Source organism: Stigmatopora argus, chromosome 7 (genome assembly GCF_051989625.1).
Source record: "Stigmatopora argus isolate UIUO_Sarg chromosome 7, RoL_Sarg_1.0, whole genome shotgun sequence".
Classification (NCBI taxonomy): Eukaryota; Metazoa; Chordata; class Actinopteri; order Syngnathiformes; family Syngnathidae; genus Stigmatopora; species Stigmatopora argus.
In genome coordinates, this window is record NC_135393.1 from 13,427,928 (window position 1) to 13,449,396 (window position 21,469).

Here is a 21,469-nt window from a genome sequence, read left to right on the forward strand (position 1 = left end):
AATTAAAACCTTGGGCTGGATATTATTTACAATATTATTGAGCAAACAAAAGCAATTTCCTGGGGTCACATATAACTGATTAATATTGTTTTCCTTGCTTTAAAACAGTTATGATTGATTCAGTTGTTGGTTTTAATGAAAATTAGCTTCTATGTTTTATTCAACTCAATGCTATTTCAACTGTGGCCCGCTGCCCGGTTTTTATTGGCTCGCAGTAAATTATGAAAATATCATTGAATATGGCCCATGTTAGAAGCTTGTGTCCAGCCTACATTCTGTTGCAATTCTCAGTTTGAACACTAGACGGAACTGGTCACTGTAACAGTGACTCTCCATTATGTCAGGGGTCAAAACGTGACGTCAATGTATGAAACAGCTTGGAATTTCATTATTTTGTTTAGCATCAATAATTTTATGTAAAAATAATCCAAAGTTAAAAAAATGGGGTAGCTGTCATTTTCTTGTCTTTTTTCTGTTGCTTGGTTCTTATTGATTGATATTTAATTATATATTTCTATATTTATTTTTGCATTTATTTTCCACACGTTTTTTTAAAATGCATATTTTTATTTCTATTGGCTGGCGACCAATTCAAAGTGTAGTAGCAGTTGTTGCCTAAGATATGCTCAAGCACCCCACGACCCATGTGAGGATAAGCACTATGGAAAATGAATGAATGAACTTGTTTCTTAATATTAGATCTATTTTTTCCTTGTGTATTTTAATATGAACCTTTTTGTTTTGAATTGTATTTCTGTTTTGTTTTTTTATAGTCGTATTTATTTACAATTTTATTTTAGTTTTGGTCCTCCATTAATAAAGCCATACTGGGGTGTTGCCGTAGCCAATTGCCTTTCGGAAGGACGCAAGGAAGGCGGGGCTAAACGCCGATATTCTGGTGTTGTCATTCTGGTGCGGTGGTCTGTCTTCGTACGTATGTATTGTGCACGGAGGGCGGACCAGCAGACAACACAATGCGGCTCAAGTGACAATTATCCGCGTTACCCCACTTACCGTGCCAGTGGCCTGTGGCACACCATTCTCTCTCTCAAAGTGCCGAACAGAAGCCCAAAAGTCCCGGCGATTCCTCGCGAAGAGCTAGCTTCAAGGCTAACCCGTTAGCCATGGAGGAAAGGAAGGAGGAGGGAGAAGCCGAGATCCAGGAACACGGCCCCGAACACTGGTTCTCCAAGTGGGAGCGCCAGTGTCTGTCCGCCGCCGAACAGAGCGAGCCGCTCGGCGACGAAGACACGGAGCAAAACCAGCAGAAGCTGTGGCACCTCTTCCAGAACTCGGCCACGGCGGTGGCGCAGCTCTACAAAGGTTCGCCGATGGTGACAGACGGGCGGAGGGTCGGGGGTGACGGCTTTAGCTTAGGCTAATGCTAATATTTGCTACACAAAGGACACCAGCTAAAGCAAGTTCGCCGCTCTTTAGCCGTCCTTTACTGGTCGCCAGCCTTGCAACAAGCTGCCAGTTTATCCTTTATCATAGTGTTAGAACGATCATTCCTGTTAAACATATTTTAATCGCCATACCGGGTGTGATCGTGTAGCTCGATGCTAACGTTAGCTTTCAGCCTCCAGCCAGTCACGGCGTTTTCGGCAGAAGTGGAACCACATTGAAGTCTTTTAGTCGAAAGGGTGTTCTATAGTTGACAACCACGTATTTTGGGTTCTAGACACGAAATTTAACTGCACTTAGCGCCTTTGTGATCTAAAAATTCAGTAAACGAGCCCCAGTTCTTGAATTATTGGAACCTCGTATGATGACAAGAACATCTGCTACCGAGCCCTGTTGCCGGTACATTCACCCCGGAAAACTGCAGGTGAAATTAATTATGAATGAATACCATTTGTAAACACTATACCAGGTGTGCGAATTGATAATGGCATTTTTACGGTGTAAAAGATTGCTAAAACACCCTAGATCAATTTAACTTATTTATTTCAAATTGGAGGCCATTTGAGCTTCAAAATTCTTGAACAATAGGCCTTCACGTTTGTGATTTCCTGCTACATATTCATCAATTAAATAGGTTAGAAACAACCAACGACTTATAATTAGCTCAGCTTCAAATCAATGGTCAAGTTTTTATTACATCATTTATTTGGTATTTACAAAACGTGATAATCACTAACTCATTGTTCCAAATATCTGCAATACATATATCAAACAGATCAATCTGGGCAAGCTCCAATTGAGACCTTTTTCAGAGGAACCTTCAAAAATATACGGCTGCTGATTGGACGGTGACTCCGCCTCAAACTCGCGAAGCATCGTTTGCTGTCAAAAAACTTTTTAGCCCCTGTCTAAGGCCCTCTTTTAAGGCAGAAATTAAGTTTATTTCTGCTCAAACGTTGGAAAACGGCCTATTTAAAAGAACCACTTTGCACTCAGACATTGTATTCAACCAGATAATTGCTTTTGGTCACGTCTGCAGACCCGCCTCCTTCTCTTGATTGGCTGGATCATCAAATTTCTGCAAAGTGGTTAGACGCTTGAGATTGGCAAGACGGTGCTGTATGATGAATGAATGAATCAGAAAGGGTGTCTCGTTAGCAAGGCTGGGGATTGTCCATATATATTTTCACGGTGGGAAAGCAAGTAGTTTTAAAAAAGCTTAATATGTACAAAAGAACAAGGAAAAACAACCCTGACAGGAAAGTTCATGTAAACACCGGCAGCTCATCATCTTTGATCAGATTAATCGCAGGGGATTTGCTTTAAAGACCGAGCGACTGACTCTGACCTGCCTATACAGTACTGACGCACCAGATGTTTGATGTTTTTAACCCACGAAAACAACATTTGCCTTCAGGCTGAAAACCTACAAACACTTGATTAATATGAATTTTATTGGTCGAACCAATTAAACAATATTCTTAGTGACTTTCATTGTTTGACACGTCTATGTTGATGTTGCTTACTTCTACGGCTTTGAGCCACTGGTCACTAGAGACTTTGAGCAGACCACAACCCGTAAAGCAAATACATAGGGTGAATGTTTTTTTTTTTTTTGTTCTAATAGAAAGAAAAAAGTATCAGTCTTTAGTCCGAATATTAAAGTATTTCATGCTGTGGAAAGGGGGGCGGGGGGATTCTCAGGTCCAGAAACCTTGGGAAAAAAATCGGTGAATTATTTATTATTATTTTTGTGTGAAATTTGATTACAGACAGAGAATGCCAACAGCAAGGCCTTTCCCTGTGGGTGCCCTTCCAGAATGCTGCCACTGCTGTAACTAACATGTACAAAGGTGAGAATGAACAGTATATTTTCTGTGCTGTTAACCCAACGCAGTCTATAGAGATAAGCTCCATTCATTTCAGCAGCTTCAATAGGAAAAAAAAAACACTTTTGTTGTTGTCCAGAGAGCACGGAGGTCCGCCAGCGCAGCTACGACCTGGGGATCCAGATCGGCTACCAGCGCAGGAACAAGGAGGTTATGGCGTGGGTGAAAAAGCGCCGGAGAACCATCCGGCGCGAGGATCTCATCAGCTTCCTGTGCGGCAAGAACCCCCCTCCCAGGGCCGCCCGGGCCCCGACCAGGGCAGCCATGGTGGCCGCCAGCCGGCCGCCCCCGGCGGAAACGGGCAGCTCCGTGGAGACGGACCTCCAGCCTTTCAGAGAAGCCATAGCCTTGCACGGTCAGTACAGATTTGATCGCCGTCTGACTTTGTGGTCGAATTTACGGTATTCAGATTCACACATTTTGTTGTATTTAGTTTCTCCACTGAGAGAAAGAGGCCAACTTTGACGATAAATGATCTCCCAATACAGCTGAAAACACAGGAAAGGCCAAACATGCTGTCTGGCATGCACGGCTACAAAGCTGAGACAGCTGGACTCAGGATGAGAGGCAAAATACCTGCTGGCTGTGTTGGGGAAAGTTTATTTTTACTCGCAAACTAGTCCAGAGTTAAGCTCACAAAATGAACTAGTTTTGTTTACCCAGGTTTAATTCAGATGTCATGAATGATGATTCATCAATTGACAATTCTAACTTTCAATTCAAAATGCACATACAAAATCATAAAGGGAATGCTTCTATATCCACCGTGCCACTAAAAACAGCCATCTAAAGTAAAAGCAAGAATAACGGCAGCTTTGGTCCTTCATTGAATTTTAATTTAAAGGTAAAAGGAATGTAATCACACATTAAGTAGCATTAACGAATGGAAAACACGCGACTGTAAAGCAAAATGTCAAAGGGCGAGCGAGGTGCTCACATGCTACTTACGCTAGTGTTAAATGGACAATGAAACCATTTTCACTTTCCTCAGGTCTCAGCGGCGCCATGGCGAGCATCTCCGTGCGCTCGTCGGGCCCCCCGCCCGGCTCGCCCACCCACCCGGCAGTGGCGCCCTCCCACGGGCGGCGCCGCAACGGCCTCCACGACGTGGACCTCAACACCTTCATCAGCGAGGAGATGGCCCTCCATCTGGATTCGGCCGCCAACCGCAAGCGGGCCGCCGCCCCCTGCGCCGACGTCATCACGGACTCGCCCACGCACAAGCGTAACCGGATGCTCTGAGTGCCACCCCCGATTAGAACTGAAACTCTGCCGACCTTCCTAGCCTCTAATGCACCATCCTAGCTGCATTGCTACATTTGTTGAAATTGCAATATTAGACTTCATTTCAACACACGCTGGTATGTTATCCGCCTTCGAGTGTGTGTGCCCCCCCTCCATTATTTTTGTTACCAAGCATCGTGCACTATTTATGTTTACACTCGTGTTTACAATGGAAGATACCCAACATATGAACACACATGCTCCCCCCGATTTCGTATTTTAGTTAACACATGCTTTGTGATACAATCTTTATGTAATGTGTGTAAATAATAATAATAATAAACAAGTAGGCTCTGTTATTATATGTGGAAATATTGTAAAGACAAAAAAAGGTAATTAAATTGGGGACGTCCTGTACAATAACCCATGACGACAATAAAGAAAATTCAAGTTGGCTTCTCAGTTGTCTGTCTTTGTGTTGAGAAAGTGTGAGGTTATGGTTTGGAGTTGAATAAAACCCTGACCCAAATACTATCAAGTTGCATCATCTTTCTAATGGAGAGAAGGGTGCAAAAATCTTGTATGGTTTGAATTGGTGGCATAATTTTTTTTTCTTCCCAAAAAATATCCTGTTTATACTGATTTTTCAGCATCTTTGACCAAAAACATAAGGAACAGGAATATAAGTACATTTAACTACAATAGAAAATAACTTAGTTATTTTAACAGGATTATGATGGAATTGCAAATGAGGTGAGGGGGAGGGGGAGGGGGGGGGTAAACTTTTTCCATTCAGATAATTGCAAATCAGCCTCCACTGATCCAATCAGTGGCCATTCATGACACGTTCACACAAACTGCAATATGTCGGATTTAAGGTAGCGTGTGCCAAAATAAAAGCATATGGTTCTTTGTGTAATCCAACCCACATTCAATCAGCATCCTACAAATTTACCCAAAACTTTTAATTTAACTGTACTATGCAGTTTTGTAACTGATGCCTATTCCCTGATTTCTTTCTCAAATGTAAAACTTTGAGGGGAAAAAATGTAGTTTTTTTCTTTAGTTCAACTAATGTTTGAATGGAATTTGACTTCAAAAGTGAATCCCCTGACATTTACATAACGTCAGCCCCTCTATCTGTGGAGACTGATGTATTTGGAGCGAGACAATACTACATCAAGCCAAGCCGGATTTGGTTTCGCTTCAGAAAAACTTTCTCTTGCCTGAATTTTGCCATTGAGCTTTGTGCATTTTATTTCTCTTATATCTCTCTACAAAAATAAATAAAATTACATTAAAGGAGTTCCAAACCAAAAGGCTCATAACGTTCTTTTAATTATTAATGCGCAAATACTTTTGGCATGTCTGTCTGGAACAATGAATTGTTGCAATTTCTAAAAATATCTTTTCTATTCTGTAGTCCACAGTGGTGTCAAAGTGGGGGCCCGGGGGCCAAATCTGGGCGGCCGCATCATTTTGTGCGGCCCGAGAAAGTAAATTAAGAGTGCAGACTTTCTGTTTTGGGATCAAATTCAAATAAAAATTATAGATGTATATACTATTTCCTGATTTTCCCATTTTTAAATGAATAATTGCAATTTTTCAAAAAGCATTTTGCAAAAATCTAAAAATAAATATATAGAAATATTTTCTCTTTTCCCACTTTAATATTGGACATAATTTAAAAAACACATTTAGTTTTAAAACTAGAATTCTAACATTTCCTTGCCTTTCCCGTGCGTTTATGCCACTCAAATATGAAGCTACTGATGAAATCCCATTTGAAACAAATAATAATAAATCACCTTTCTCATATTAAAGGTAAGCAAAAGGTGACGACGGTTATCAGTCACGTTTTAATATCCACCGACAGAATTGCGGCGAATGCACGTTGGTAATTTATATTCACTCCACCCTGTTCTTTCATCATTCATGAAATGTTACCATTTTGGCACATCTGCAGTCTCTTGGGTAAACATAACAAGTCAATTTCCAACCATACATTATACATTAGCCCTCAATGGTCTCATTTAAAATGGCAGCCCTAAATGAAAACAACATGCAATTTGAGGTTTGACGACTTTTCAATGTAATATTCTTTTAGCGTCGTTATTTACCGGAAACATCGAGCATGATTCTGTTTAAGTAGTTTATCTCTTCTAATTTAGCGTGAACCTCGCGCTGCTTTCAGCTGTCAATCAAGATGGCAAATTGGAAATGACTAGTAAACTCCTGGCTGACATGGCGTCTTACAATAATAATAATGATAATATTCATACATTTTTTAAATAAATAAAAATGAAATGGTAATAAAAGGCTAACTTTTAGTAACTTGAGAAGCACTTAACAAATTATAACTGAATCCAATTAAAACAAAGTTCTAAGTTTGCTTTCTAAGGGGTTCCAAAACGTTCTATTTGCCTTATGTCGACTAAATAAACATCGTTCTTACATCAACTACAGACTCCAACACATTTAGACCGTCTGATCATAAACAGATGTCATTTTACAACCAGGCGCTAAAGGGTTGTCACACAGCAACTAATGGTAATATTACCATTTTAATGAGCCATCTGACTCAAGTAGTTTGTGTAAAAATAATGACTCACCTGACATCATCCATTTGGACTCACTCACGTGAGGTATTGTATTTATTTAATTGTTCTTTTCGTGTATAGGGAGATGTAGCAAGGAAACTAGTCAGTTAAAAAACTAAAATCCACAAACAGTCAATCGCTTAGATTAGGCTAAATTAGAATAATAGTTTCCTTCTTCTTCTAGTAATCGACTATATCAAACAAATCAAATATTTTTTTATGCTTGGCATTGTTGACCTAAAAAAAAAGTCATTTTTGAACCATTCATTTGCAAATAAATTCTTAATTTAAAATGTTATTTATTTTAATTATTTTAGTTAAGAACAAAAGAGGAAAACCCCGGATTATTTATTCATGTTTAACAAAAACAGGTATATTTATTTCATTTACTTATTCATTCTGATTTTGAAAATGGTAAACAACAGTAAACATTTTCCGATTTCTGTAATCCTCGATCTTTCAATGAAGAATTTTGAAATTCTATTATAATATATTTCATTTTAGGGCAAAACGTGAAGTCAAATGGATCTAACTTGAAGGCCTTGAATTTGACATGTGCCTTAGACGCTACGCTAACTGCGCTAATACCTCAAATGATCCAATTTTCACGTATATTTCCTTGCCAAAATGTATTTTTCTGTCATTTAAATGTCGCATTACTTTTTACAGTTCAACGATGAAGGCGCTCATCAGCATTCAAGTCGTGTTCAATGCTTGGCTAGCAATAAACATCTTAAAATTATCATACAAAAAAGACATCAAGGGACACATTCATGACCACAAGATGGGAGTGTTGCATTTTTCAAAAACTGCAGCATAGTGCAACCAGCAGGAGGTTCCTGATCAATTCTCAGCATCACTCTCTCTCACACACACACTCACACACACACACTCTCTCTCTCACACACACTTATAGGGGCGATCAATCAATACGTGGACAGGAAGCAGACGAGGAGGCAGACTGCGGTGGAAGGAAAGGAGGACGGGGACAAAAGGGAGGACAGGAAAAAGAGGACACGCGCTTTTGTTTTTTGTTTGCGTGTCATCATTTTGACGTCATATCTCAGGTTGGAGGAGGAGGAGGAGGAGGAGAAGGAGGAGGGATGCATGAGAGAGACAGCAGAAGAGAGGAAGAGCTTGTAGCATCTTGGAAGCATCCTCACATGGCCAAAACAGGATTGAACCTCATCGGGAATACATGACACAAAGCAATTGAGCAGGCCTTTTCTTTTTCCTTTTTTTATATTTAGCATGCCAGCAGTTTAATTAAGCATCTACAGCGTGAGCGTCAAGATGAGTGTGCCCATGCTGAAAATCGGCGCCGTGCTGAGCACCATGGCCATGGTCACCAATTGGATGTCCCAGACGCTACCCTCGCTGGTGGGACTCAACGGGACGGCCATCGGCGTCTCTCCAGACGGAACGCACGAACGTATCGTCAGCGTATGTACTACTCAGTATTATTACACAGACAATGATTTCCTATGTGATGTCAGGTGAAGTTGTCAAAGGATTAAGGATCAAAAAGTCCACAGCTGATGGAAGACGACAGGTCCATGCATTAGTTACACCTTCAAGTGAGGTGGCTTTTTTTTAACATTTGGAATCGGTTCTTTTGTGCCATCATTGAGTGCTCATGATTTCAATTTTTGCACGCCACTCAAGATCCCAAAATTGGCTAAGTGGCTGCAGGTACCTAAAAAAAAAACTTGCATTCCTTTAGGCCACATGTGTCAAAGTGGCGGCCCGGGGGCCAAATCTGGCCCGCCGCATCATTTTGTGTGGCCCGGGAAAGTCAATCATGAGTGCCGACTTTCTGTTTTAGGATCAAATTAAAATGAAGAGTATAGATGTATATTAAATTTCCTGATTTTCCCCCTTTTAAATCAATAATTGTAAATTTTTAATCATTTTTTTCTGTTTTTAGTTCAAAAATTGTTTTGTAAAATGTAAAAATATATATATAAAAAGCTAAAATAAACATTGCTTTAGATCTATAAAAAACTGAATATTCAGGGCTTTTAATCCAGTTCTTTTAATCCATTTCTGAAAAAAAAAATCTAAATATTATATCTAAAACGGTCCGGCCCACATGAGATCTGGTCACCATGAATGTGGCCCGCCAACCAAACTGGGTTTGACACCCCTGCTTTAGGTGTTTTGTGTTTGTGTGTGCCGTTTACATTCGCACCCATGTTCAGGTTGTGCCTATGTTATTTTTGTGGGTTTTTTTTGTTAAGGTTCTACGTGTGTGTGTGTCCAGAATGTGTGTTCTATTCTATTGTGTTCTGTGTGTGGAGGTACATTTTAATCTTTAGGTGTTGTATGTGCATATTTTCCTGTACAGATTTTGGATATGAAATTAAATTTGTAGTAAGACAGACACTTATCAAGATACGCAGTTCGTAAGAGATGTCAAAGTGTAGGAAATTACATTAGTATCATTTTTTTAACGTATACGGGTCATAGTGAAATAAATCAACATCATTGAATGGCGACCTTGATGAGCCGTTTTAACTCATTGCTTTCCTTTGACCACGATAGACGTCCAAATGATTTTAATTGGGAGGACCGGCTGTGAATGCTCACCTTTCAGTGCCATTAACAGAAGTCGAACCATTGTCAACGATTCCCCGCCAGCCTCTCTTCGACAAAACGGATTGGTATTCTAGTATCGTCTATGGCAGCAATGAGATAATTAAGGCAGGAGCTTCTTTAATGTTCAGCATTCAGATCCACACACTTATTTGTGCTACCGGATAATATTTTTTCCCTGGGAAGGCTCACGCACCCGCGGGACAGCTGGCTATTAGTTACCGTAGCAACAACAAACCTTCGCAACCCTGGAGTTGATGTCAACACATGCATTTGCACACACAAATAAATGGAGATGTAAGATGCTGAGTGAGGCTCCAGGGAGATATTTATCAGTTTGGCAGCAACCTCTGTTGCTGTGTATGTATTCCAATTGGGATTACTGACAGTAAACAACCCCCCAAAAAAGCCATTCCTGCTCTTGCATGTAACGATTAAAACTTTGGTAGGCCAGTGACCTTGTAGAAATAATGACTGTTTTTGTTCTCAGGCTCAAAGCTCAATTATTATTCTATCTTTATTTCCTGAATGTCCCACCATCTATTTTGGAGGGGGAGAGTGAATGAGGGGATTCTACAGACAAAAAGCTCCAGTTGGACGCCCAAAAGCAGGATGGCTGCGTTCCAACCAAATCTCCCGATCCGAGACGCGGGGGAGAGCTTCATTTAGCCAGAATTTCCCACTTGTGTGCGCCTGACTGCACAATTATGCAAAAAGCCCAAAGCGCAGTGATTTATGAAGCAATCAAATGGAAGATCCTGTTGACTTTTTGAGTGGGTGTATGTGTGTATGCAGGGGTTGCATCCCGGCAGCGAGGAAGCTTGGCAAGTGTACAGCACCGCGTCGGACCCAGACGGACTATGTGTGTGCGCGGTGGTCGCTCCCGCCCGGAACCTCTGCAAAAGAGACCCCCGTAATCACCAGATTAGTCTACTTACTCAACAGGTAAGGGTTTGTATGCTTTTAGGTATTTGTTTGTTTTTGTATTTGTTAATATTGTGTGTGAGCATGGGCTGTTTGTGTGTATAATATGATAGTGTGGGTCTGGGAGAATGTATGTCTTATGTCAGAATTGCAGGAGCGCTTCCGCAGATCCTTCCTCCCATCAGCTGTTAGGCTCTTTAACAAAACAAATGGCTGAGTGTTAAGACCTACCATGCATGCATGTACATCTATGTGTATGTATGTATATATGTGCTCATATATATGTATGTGTATGTATATGTGTATGTACATGTATGTGTATATGTATATGTATGTATATATATATATGTATGTATGTATATATATATATATATATATATATATATATATATATATATATATCATTAACTTACTTATTACCTATCTATTTATGTCTAAAATGCCTTTCCTATTTCTGCATCCTCACCCTATTGCTACTGTGACAACGAAATTTCCTGAATACGGGATGAATAAAGTTATCCAATTCAATCCAATATGTGAGAGGATATATGAAAGAGCATAATCATGTATACATGCAAATGTCTGTGAGCGGTGGTGTAATGTGAATGTGTGCAAATCGGAATATGTGTGACGGTGAGACCTAGCGCGTGAGATTGGGGGTGCTAACATATGTATGTGTGAGAACAAGTGATAGACAGTGAATTGGTAGAGGTGGTGTATGTGTGAGAGAGAGAGCAAATGCTTGCATAAGCTTGTGTGTGTGTGCGCTTGTTTGTGGCTTATGCCAATTGGCAGTTTTGTTTTTTTACTCCTGCTACTCTTTCATACATGGAAAGATGTAATGAGTGAAACCGCTTGCAAAGCATTGCATGACCATTTGATAATACACACACCAACGATCTGTCTTGTTTTCAAAAGTCCCTCTGGGATAAATAAAAATGGGGAAAAAATTCAGTCGTACACATAAACAACACACAAACCCCACCAAAATATATTATATGCACGCACACACACACACACACACACACACACACACACACACACACACACACACACATGCCCACGCCCATGTGTAATCTAACTCATGCTGGGAAGGAAGGAAGGGGACCAGTGGGGGATGCACACACATAAACACAGCAGTGTCTTCATTTTAATTCATGAAAAATCTCAACAAATAGAGTTTATGTATGCATTTTAATTTTTTTCTTTTTTTCTTTACTGTTTCTGATGATATGTGATTACAAGAGCGAGCTCGAGAGTTCCTGTGAAAAGTGTACACTCAATAATTTAGCATTGCTGACATAAGTGACGCTCACTGTGCAGCCCTCTCAGGACATTCACATTCATTCCCAGAAAACCTGCTTATCCATATTGCGCACACAGTCACTCTCTTGAAATGCACTGACAAGTACCATTCAATTCAAGGCGAGCAGATACACCAAAACGAGTTTTAAGATTTGATTTTGGACCTAAAAGTGTCAGTGGAAAGTGTTTATACGTTTCATTAGGTAACATTAGACTCCATGGGGGCATTAAGTCCCAATTTAGGATGAAGTACAAGTTCTAGGTAACAAACCTTGCTACAATAGCGCCACCCCTATAAATTTCTTGACTACCCTACTCGCCAGAATGACGTTAGATTGGAGTACCAATACCTTATGGAGTGCATCTGAAATGCGCAGCCAAGCAAAGTAGCTCTTCACCTTCCATTCACAACGAGGGAAAAATCACTATACAAGACATGAAAAAAAACATGCATTAGGTATTAAGTATTTAACCAAATGAATGATTTGCGTTGTTATATGTATGTTACATGTATAATAGCCTAATCATGTGTTTTAGGTACAGAATGTGAGTCAGACCATGGAGGGGGTCAATCTTCGGACCTCCAAGGACCTGCGACACTTTCGCGAGTCAGAGCCGCTCTTGCGGGGCGTGGATGGACGTCTGCACTCCTACACCAGCAGTCCCCGGACTCTCACGGCCAAGAGTCTACAGGTACTACACACAAAAACACGCACTCACACACACACACAAGCTGCAGTGTGAACACATTGATTTCACGCATTGGGGAAAGAGGAGGGGGAGGACATAAAGCAGCGTGTGGATGCTGTCGCTGTGCTGACACCTGCATCGCTGCACTAAATTGAAGATTGATAGCTCCGCATGGCAGGAAGAGAAACAACAAGAACCTGGTGATGAGCAATGTGAATTTGTATTATTAATGGTGGCATATGAAATCAAAGCAAGGGAAGCGCTAGTTGGCACTCTATTTATTATTTTTTTTTTTTTGTTGCCAAACCCAATCATTTAGTGCTTAATTTGTCTCTTCAAACTCTGGATTTGTTAACAATTTAAACCCAACTGCTACTTTTAAGATTCATTAGTTAAGTATAGATTCTATGGTTTACAAATTAACCAAAAGGTTTGTTTACCACAAATGCACATTTTTGGATAAGAAATATGTCACATGTTCACAAAAAGTTGAATTGTACATTCATTTCTTTAAAGATTTTGATTAATACTATATGATGTATTAAACATGTGTTAGGATAGGCGAAGACTAATTTTGACTTCTAGCCTCAAAAATATGTTAAATAGTCAACAATGTTTGCTTTATGTTCATTGATTTGTCCAAGCCTGAAATCTGTCTTTGATTTGATAGGTACTTAGAAGATGATTGGAAAAAAATATTCCCCCCCCCAAAAAAATGCAAGGAAATCACTATCATTTGACATTCTAATCAAGAACTAACATCTTCACTTGTTGGGGGAGATCAAAATGGAAGAAGAAAATCAAAGAACAAGAATCAATATTCAGTGTAGAAAGCATGTGGTCTGACAGCTTGTCGAATTTCTCAAGCAGCATCTTGTGGGTTTTAGAGAAGGATTCTGGAATGATATAAAGAAAAAAAATGTGACTTGATTTTACTTGCTAATGCCTCCTCATCTTCTTCTGACTGTGCCCACAGCCAACCTTTTCTAATTCCTTCGTTTCATCCACAACTCCTGCTGAGAGAAAAAAAAACCTGTGTTACCAATTCCCACCGCAGCCCTCCCACAATCCTTCTGAAAATAGCATGTGGTTATTGATTATTTAATTTGGTGAATATAAATACTGCATAAGCAAGCTGCTTTGTCTCCTCAAGCCGTTAACTTGGCGAACATTTAATTTCATTAATCCATTGAATTTGTGATATTAGAAACCCCAAAGCCATATTTTTTCATTTCTTCCTGACTTAACCCAAATTTGTTGTCAACTTTTTAACTCCTGTTTCGCCTCCAAATCCAATTTTAACCACAAAGCGATTTAAACAAGAAATGCAGCCCGGGTCACCTTAAAGCTGCAGTGACTATTAAAAGCTATCGCTAAAGCAATTTCACCTATAACTTATGTTTAAAATTAAAGATGAAACACATTACAACAAATAGAATGGTCCTGGAAAAAAGCATCAAGACAAAAAAAATGAAAAAGTAAGTTAAAAAAAATGATCGGGCAAAATACGCATCACGTGTTGCTTCATTCATTTATTCATTTTCCCTTCCGCTTATCCTCGCCAGGGCCGTGGGGGGTGCTGGAGCTTATCCCAGCCAACTGTGGGAGGTAGGCGGGGGACTCCCTAAATTGGTTGCCAGCCAATCGCAGGGCACAATGAAACAAACAACCATTCAGGCTCACTTGAGTGCGGTAGGGACAATTTAGACTTTTTTGTACCAGCGTAGCATGCAAGTTTTTGGGGTGTTTGAGTTTGATTTATTTAATGAGGGACAGCATATGTTAATCAACATATTTATATTCATGTTAATGAACATAGATATGTAAATAAGTAAGATTGTAGCCAAAGACTAATTTCCATGGGTAGGTTGAAGATAAACGATGACACATTCTAGACACACACACACACACACACACAAACGTAGCACAGTTTTAGACAGCGTTGTGATCGGAATATTATATTATATATGTCCGTCAAAAAGCCAGACTTTAAGATCATTTGCCCAGAGGTCCAGGTTCACGTATGTTAATTGGTATTGAGTTCCAAGTATGAAAACAGTGAAGGTGCCTTGGCTGAAGGCACTCTTTTTGAAGGGAACTACACAGTCACCTCTAGAGCCAGCCCTTGTTAATGTATTGGAATTTTTTCGTACAAAATCTTACAGTGGAGGAGGAGCTTTGTGTTGGAAGATTCTGTAAACTAAAGTGGCATCTGCATATTCAACAGTATTGCTTCTAATAATATATGTGAGAGGAAACCAGGCTACCCAGAGAAAAACCACACAGGAAGATTACCTTTTCTGTCAATATCCAAGATGTGATCTCTTTCACATGGCACACATTGTTTCATACATCCATTTAAAGCACATGTGTCAAAGTGGCGGCCCGGGGGCCAAATCTGGCCCGCTGCATCATTTTGTGTGGCCCGGGAAAGTAAATCATGAGTGCCGACTTTCTGTTTTAGGATCAAATTAAAATGAAGAGTATAGATGTATATTAAATTTCCTGATTTTCCCCCTTTTAAATCAATAATTGTAATTTTTTAATCCATTTTTTCTGTGTTTTTAGTTCATAAATCATTTTGTAAAATCTAAAAATATATTTTAAAAAGCTAAAAATAACATTGTTTTAGATCTATAAAAATGAATATTCAGGGCTTTTCATCCAGTTCTTTTAATCATTTATAAAAAAAATCTAAATATTATATTTAAACGTGAAATCAAGTTGACGTTAAAGCGGCCCTTGATTTAAAGGATAATTCCCAATCTTTCTGGCTATGCCCAAAATCATTCGGAAAAGAACAAAAGGCTTCCAAATATTGTCAGTAGTTTTATACGATGCAGAAGGCGACTGTGATGATCTGCATCATTTATCTGCAGGGAGATAAATGCAAATAATTCTCAACAATGGCGAGCGCAAAGAAAAGAGAGACCTGAATAACAAGTCCACCGAGACACCCCAACATCTTCAAGTTTCTCCATCCGAATCCACTTGGCCTCAATTCAGCCCTACTTAGAAAATCTGAGCAGCCAACTCAGTAGTCATGAAAAATAAAGCGCTTTTGTTGCACGACTCATAGCCTGAGTTCTACACAGCAAGAGTCCTCTGGGATTATCCTCTGCCAAGCAGATGGGACTTTTGGGGCTTTTTTCTATTTCGCCACCGCGGCTGCTCGCTTGGCGGTTCTTTCGCTAGAGACGAGATGGGGGATTAAAAGTGACGCAAGGGGGAATCGAATCAACATAAAACATCTAATCAGAGCCAATTCCAAATTGAAGGAATCATTTGGGTCTTTTCAAGATAAAATTTTATATGTTTGTATGCTTGAATCATGGATTTGATGGAAAATGAAGTAGGACTTTGCAGGAATAATAAGGATGGAGCCTTGAAATGAATTGAGATTTGAAAAGGCTTTATGATACTAGTATGCTCATCATTTTTTAAAGAATTTCCTTTAATGTTTGATTTTAAACATTTGAGGTTATATTAGTGTAAATTAAGATACATTTTGTAAAGGAAATTAATTCCAAGAGAGCATTTTTTGATAAAATTGTACTTTAAATTTTATGTTGCGTTACTTATGTACTGATTTTTCTCAGAAATTTGTTTTTAAAATACTAAATATTGACCTTATCAGAATAAGGTGATATTTTTCAGAATTTAAATGACTATATATTTTTTAATTCCTTGAAGCCAGGCTCCAACAAAATCAGTATTATGGTCTTCCCTCAGTTTCACTCAAACGTGTGCAATGTTGAGGTAGTCTAAATTTGAAGTATTTTCTGTTTTAGATCCTCTTAGTCTTACTTTGTGCAATTTCTAGAATTTTGGCTTGGGAGTGTATTAGAAAAGAGGCTTGAGAGATGTGAAGGCGGAAAATAGAAATGCTTTTTTTACCCAGCCGTAATCCGTCTACTGTTCAAGCAACACTTGAATTGACATGATAAAACAAACCTCATCAATTGTAAGAAGATTATCCCCGACGTTTCATAGTCTTTTTTTCTTTCCTTTGGTGATATCTCCTCCAAAAAGAAAGACCAATCCCTCAAACGAACCCAAATCCTACACCCTCTGCAGCCCTTTATGGAATAATATGAAGACCCCTTATCTAAACACTTAATCTTTTCACCCTAAAAGCCATTTAAAATGTTTTTCAATTCATCTTGCGCAGGAACTAAAGGGTCAGGTGACTCAGCTTCAGCCCCTTCTGTCCACGGCCGATCAGTACCGATCCGATGTTCAGACTCTGGCCAGCCTGCGAGGCGAACTGCAGAACCTGTCCGTGGTCCTGACGGCCATCCAGGAGGAGATCGGAGCTTATGACTACGAGGAGCTTCAGAGAAGAGTTGTGTTGCTGGAAACCAGACTGCACAGCTGCATGAACAAACTAGGTCATGTAGATATTTACTCTCACCCATTACTAATTATGGTCATCCCCATGTATTCGTATTACACTATATATACAAATTAACCAGTTCTATGGAATCTTTGAGTACCTTTTAGCTCAAGAACTTGTGTTTTTTTTACTCTTCCTGCGATGAACACGATCTCAAAAATGAATGACATAGATTTACAGACAAATCTTTTTTTTTAAATAATTAGAATAAGGATTCCAGAATTGCTGGTATCCATACACATTTGGCAACAATTTTCACTTTCTCTTTAAATGTAGCTGTGGGATTTAACCTTTTATTTGACATTTTTACTACCTTGGGGATGGACAGTTGCAGGTCTTAAAGACTGTTGTAGCTCCGATCTTGAAATAAGTCCTTGCGGGGAAGATTTTAAGGTAGAATCTCTTACAAACCACTGGCTCCCAGATATGCGCTGATGTTTTTTTCTCTGAGTGTCTTGGAAAATGACAGGTGGAGTGTCTCAGAAATAGGGATGCCATTTTCGGAAGGGGGGCATAAGTGGGATGAAAATAACTTGATTGTCTCTTTGTGTATGAAAGGTAAAATACCAGTCCAGTGTGGCTTACATTCTGACAAATACTGTTTTCTTGTCATATTAGGAGACTGATACCAGTTGTGAAAATACAGAAATTTTGCTCATGAACTCATTTATAACCATTGGAGAATGAATTAATGATTTTTAAACATTTGATTTTGGTAGTAAAGTCATATTATTGGAGGTCAATATGTGCTGTTTGCATAACAAAAGGACCATTCAGCATTTTCATTGGTCCTTATACGGTGATGACATTGCAATACACTGCAACCTTAGAAAAATGCCATTGAATTGAATCAAATTATTGCATTTTTTCATGTATTGCACTCAAATAATCCCATGTATTTGTCTTCATTCTGCGAGCAGGTTGTGGTCGCCTGACAGCAGTCACTGGTCCTGTCACCATTAGAGCGTCAGGGTCCCGATTTGGTTCCTGGATGACTGACGCCATGATTCCTAGCTCTGACAGCAGGGTGAGTATCACACCATATACTACTCGAATGTGTATCCATGCGTGGCCATATGTGGCTGACAAGTGAAGCGGCCGTTAAATGGGTGGTCACATGACAGCTGTGTTATGTGTGTGGGGTTTTTTTCAGTTTCAATCTGGAGTGCCTGGCAATTTAAGACAAGGCTTTTCAAACTGGGGTTTGCGGGGTCAGCCAGCCATGGCCTAGCGGTCCACAAAATATATTTTTTTTAAATATTTGAATGCCTGAGTGGTTAGCGCATCAACCTCAAAATCCTGAGATCGAGGGTTCAATCCCAGGTGGGTTCCGACCTTCCTGTGTGGCATTGGAATGTTCTCCCCAGGCTTTGTGGGTTTTCTCCGGGTACCTCGGTTTGCTCCCACATCCCAAAAACATGCATGGTAGGCCCGGTTGAGCACGCAAAATTGTATGAGTGTGAGTATGTAGGGTTGTCTTTCTGCTTGTGTCCTGTGATTGACTGCACAAAAAAATAGGGTGTCCCTCGTCTGGTGCCCATAGTTGGCTAGGATAGGCTGGCTCCAGCACCGCCCATGAGCCATTTGAGGATAAGCAGTACGGAAAAGGAATGACAGGTCAACAGTGGAGTGAGTTAAATGGTAGGCAAAATAAAAATAGTGACAAAACGGTACAAAAAAAACTGCAATATCAGAAGATAATGAACTAGGAACCTCCAATAGGAGAAATTACTCTTTTAGATTTTACTTGTGTGTGTACACACATGCCCGCTGTATGGTGGTTGAGCACATAAAGGCGGTTGTCAAGGCAACAGTTCGGTCATTGAAAGGTGGGATTCATATCGCCGCAGTGACCCTTTCAGAGCACTGCAGTAACATAATAGTAGCAACGTCCGTGTTTAATTTATTCAATCCTTTTCAGAAATGCTTATCCTCACAAGGGTCGCGGGGGGTCCTGGAGCTAACTACGGGCCCAAGGCAGGGGGCACCTTGAATCGGTGGCACAGTGAGACAGACAACCATTTACGCTGACACTCATACCTATGGTCAATTTAGAGTGTCCAACTAGTTATTCATAAAGAAAGTGTCCCAATATTGCCATTGTTGTGTTTGCCGTTCAGGTGTGGTCCATGGACGGCTTCTACAGGGGCCGCCGCGTGCTGGAGTACCGGACCATGGCAGACTTCATCAAGGGTCAGAACTTCGTACAACACCTGTTGCCACACGCCTGGGCCGGCACGGGCCACGTAGTTTACAACGGTTCACTCTACTACAACAAGCACCAGAGTAACATCCTGGTACACCCACCACACTCATATTGTTTTTTTTTGTTATGTATTTTTATTTTTGCTCATAAATATGTGTTTTTGACAATGAATGAATGTTTTTTTGTGTGTTCTAGGTGCAGTACCACTTCCGTTCTCGTAGCGTGTTGTTGCAGCGTAGTCTCAGTGGCGCAGGCTACAACAATACCTTCCCATATAGCTGGGGCGGATCCTCCGACATCGACCTCATGGCCGATGAGACCGGCCTGTGGGCCGTCTACACATCCATACCCAATGCCGGAAACATCGTGGTATGACCAAATTAAATCACGTAACGCCCTGGCAAATAGGGCTGTCTGGATTTATTAATCTAGAACAAGGGGGTCAGACTCGTGTTGGTTCGCGGGCCGCATTAACATCAACTCAGTTTCATGTGGGCCGGACCATTTTAGATATAATATTCAGATTTTTTTAAATAAATTGATTAAAAGAACTGGATTAAAAGCCCTGAATATTCAGTTTTTTATAGATCTAAAACAATGTTTATTTTAGCTCTTTTAAAATATATTTTTAGATTTTACAAAATGATTTTTGAACTAAAAACACAGAAAAAATTGATAAAAAAATTTTAAAAGGGGAAAAATCAGGAAATTTAATATACATCTCTACTCTTCATTTTAATTTGATCCTAAAACAGAAAGTCGGCACTCATGATTGACTTTCTCGGGCCGCACAAAATGATGTGGCGGGCCAGATTTGGCCCCCGGGCCGCCACTTTGACACCTGTTATCTAGAATGTGATCAAAAACCCTGGTATCAGCTCTTATCCTGGCAAAATGGATAATATCAGCAAATATCATATCTTGCCACCAAAAATAGTCGTATTAGACGCTGATACCAATATTGGGGCAGTACATCACTAATCGGTAATTGGTGGTAATTAAGGGTGGAGCGATGTATCAATTAAGTAAGGATCGAATCCAATCAATCAAAACGTAAAAGATATAAGAAAATCGTCATCTTTAAAAATAAATAAAAAGAAAAAAAAGGTTGTCAATCAAATACTTACACTGTATTAGGAAAAAAAATAACAAAAACATTAAAATAGCTTAAAATTGTTTATATTTACAGTGCTAAATGTGTGCATAAAATTGATCGGAGTAAATGGAATTGAATGAAATTCATATCGAATGGTAGCAGACTTTGTAATACCGACAAATTTGACGTGTGTTCAAACGTGACCGGACGTTGGACACTTGGTCGACGGACACTTCGTCCTCGTCCGTTCGACCAAATGTGTTCAAATAACCGCTATTTTATTAAAGTTAGCATTTGTCTTTGTGTTTTTCATCATCACATTGTATTGTATTCTCATTTGTGCTCAGGTAAGCCGCCTGTGCCCGCGCTCACTGGACGTCCTTCATACCTGGTCCACCGGCTTTCCTAAACGTAGCGCAGGCGAGGCCTTCATGATCTGCGGCGTCCTCTACGTGACCAATTCCCATCTCGCCGGCGCCAAGGTCCACTTTGCCTACAACACCAACACGTCCACTTACGAGTACACGGACGTTCCCTTTCACAACCTCTACTCGCACATCAGCATGATGGACTACAACCCTCGAGAAAGAGCACTCTACACCTGGAACAATGGACATCAGGTGCTGTACAACGTCACGCTCTTTCACGTCATACGTACTGACGGCTAGTTCGCAGAGGAAACGCCAACGTGATTGAGTTGGTCCGATTTGTGGTGGATGTGTTTGGTCCGCATGGTTTTGTTCCTGTAATAAATGTAAACAAACATGATGCCTCTCTTATACTTATTGGGTTCACTCCTTTTATTTTCTTAGCTACTTAATTATTAATCATGGCCAAGTGGGAAATGCTTTTTTTTTTCTCAATGGAATCTTGGCATTTGTACCAATTTTATCTTTTCATTAATTCATGTTCTCGTTTACCCCCCCTGGCTTTTTCGGGCCCTACCGGCCCGGTCATTCTGCTAAATAATGCAGTTTTATTAAAAAAAGACCGCAGGAGAAGTGGATGGTGTAACAAAAGGAAATTAAAGGGGAGGTGTGTCGTACTATCCACACAAAACAGCCTCTTATTTAATAGCTAGGGGCAACTTTTTGTTAATATTTAACCATTGAGAGGACCTCCTTGTTGAATCTATTTATA

General features: G+C 40.0%; 2 protein-coding genes across 2 annotated transcripts; both read left to right on the forward strand.

Annotated features, from left to right (window-relative positions):
- Nucleotides 1–860: 860 nt before the first annotated feature.
- hapstr1b (HUWE1 associated protein modifying stress responses b) lies at nucleotides 861–4,972 on the forward strand. The gene is made up of 4 exons (XM_077605258.1): nucleotides 861–1,323; nucleotides 3,177–3,257; nucleotides 3,373–3,648; nucleotides 4,285–4,972. Exons 1-4 carry the CDS (start codon nucleotides 1,125–1,127, stop codon nucleotides 4,533–4,535), a joined length of 807 nt encoding a protein of 268 aa, XP_077461384.1. The 5' UTR covers nucleotides 861–1,124; the 3' UTR covers nucleotides 4,536–4,972.
- Nucleotides 4,973–8,202: 3,230 nt separating this feature from the next.
- Nucleotides 8,203–21,094, forward strand: LOC144077478 (noelin-2-like). The gene is made up of 8 exons (XM_077605257.1): nucleotides 8,203–8,560; nucleotides 10,508–10,657; nucleotides 12,479–12,634; nucleotides 16,803–17,022; nucleotides 17,948–18,054; nucleotides 19,148–19,324; nucleotides 19,429–19,602; nucleotides 20,677–21,094. The coding sequence occupies exons 1-8, from the start codon at nucleotides 8,411–8,413 to the stop codon at nucleotides 20,995–20,997; spliced, it is 1,455 nt and encodes a 484-aa protein (XP_077461383.1). The 5' UTR covers nucleotides 8,203–8,410; the 3' UTR covers nucleotides 20,998–21,094.
- Nucleotides 21,095–21,469: the final 375 nt, after the last annotated feature.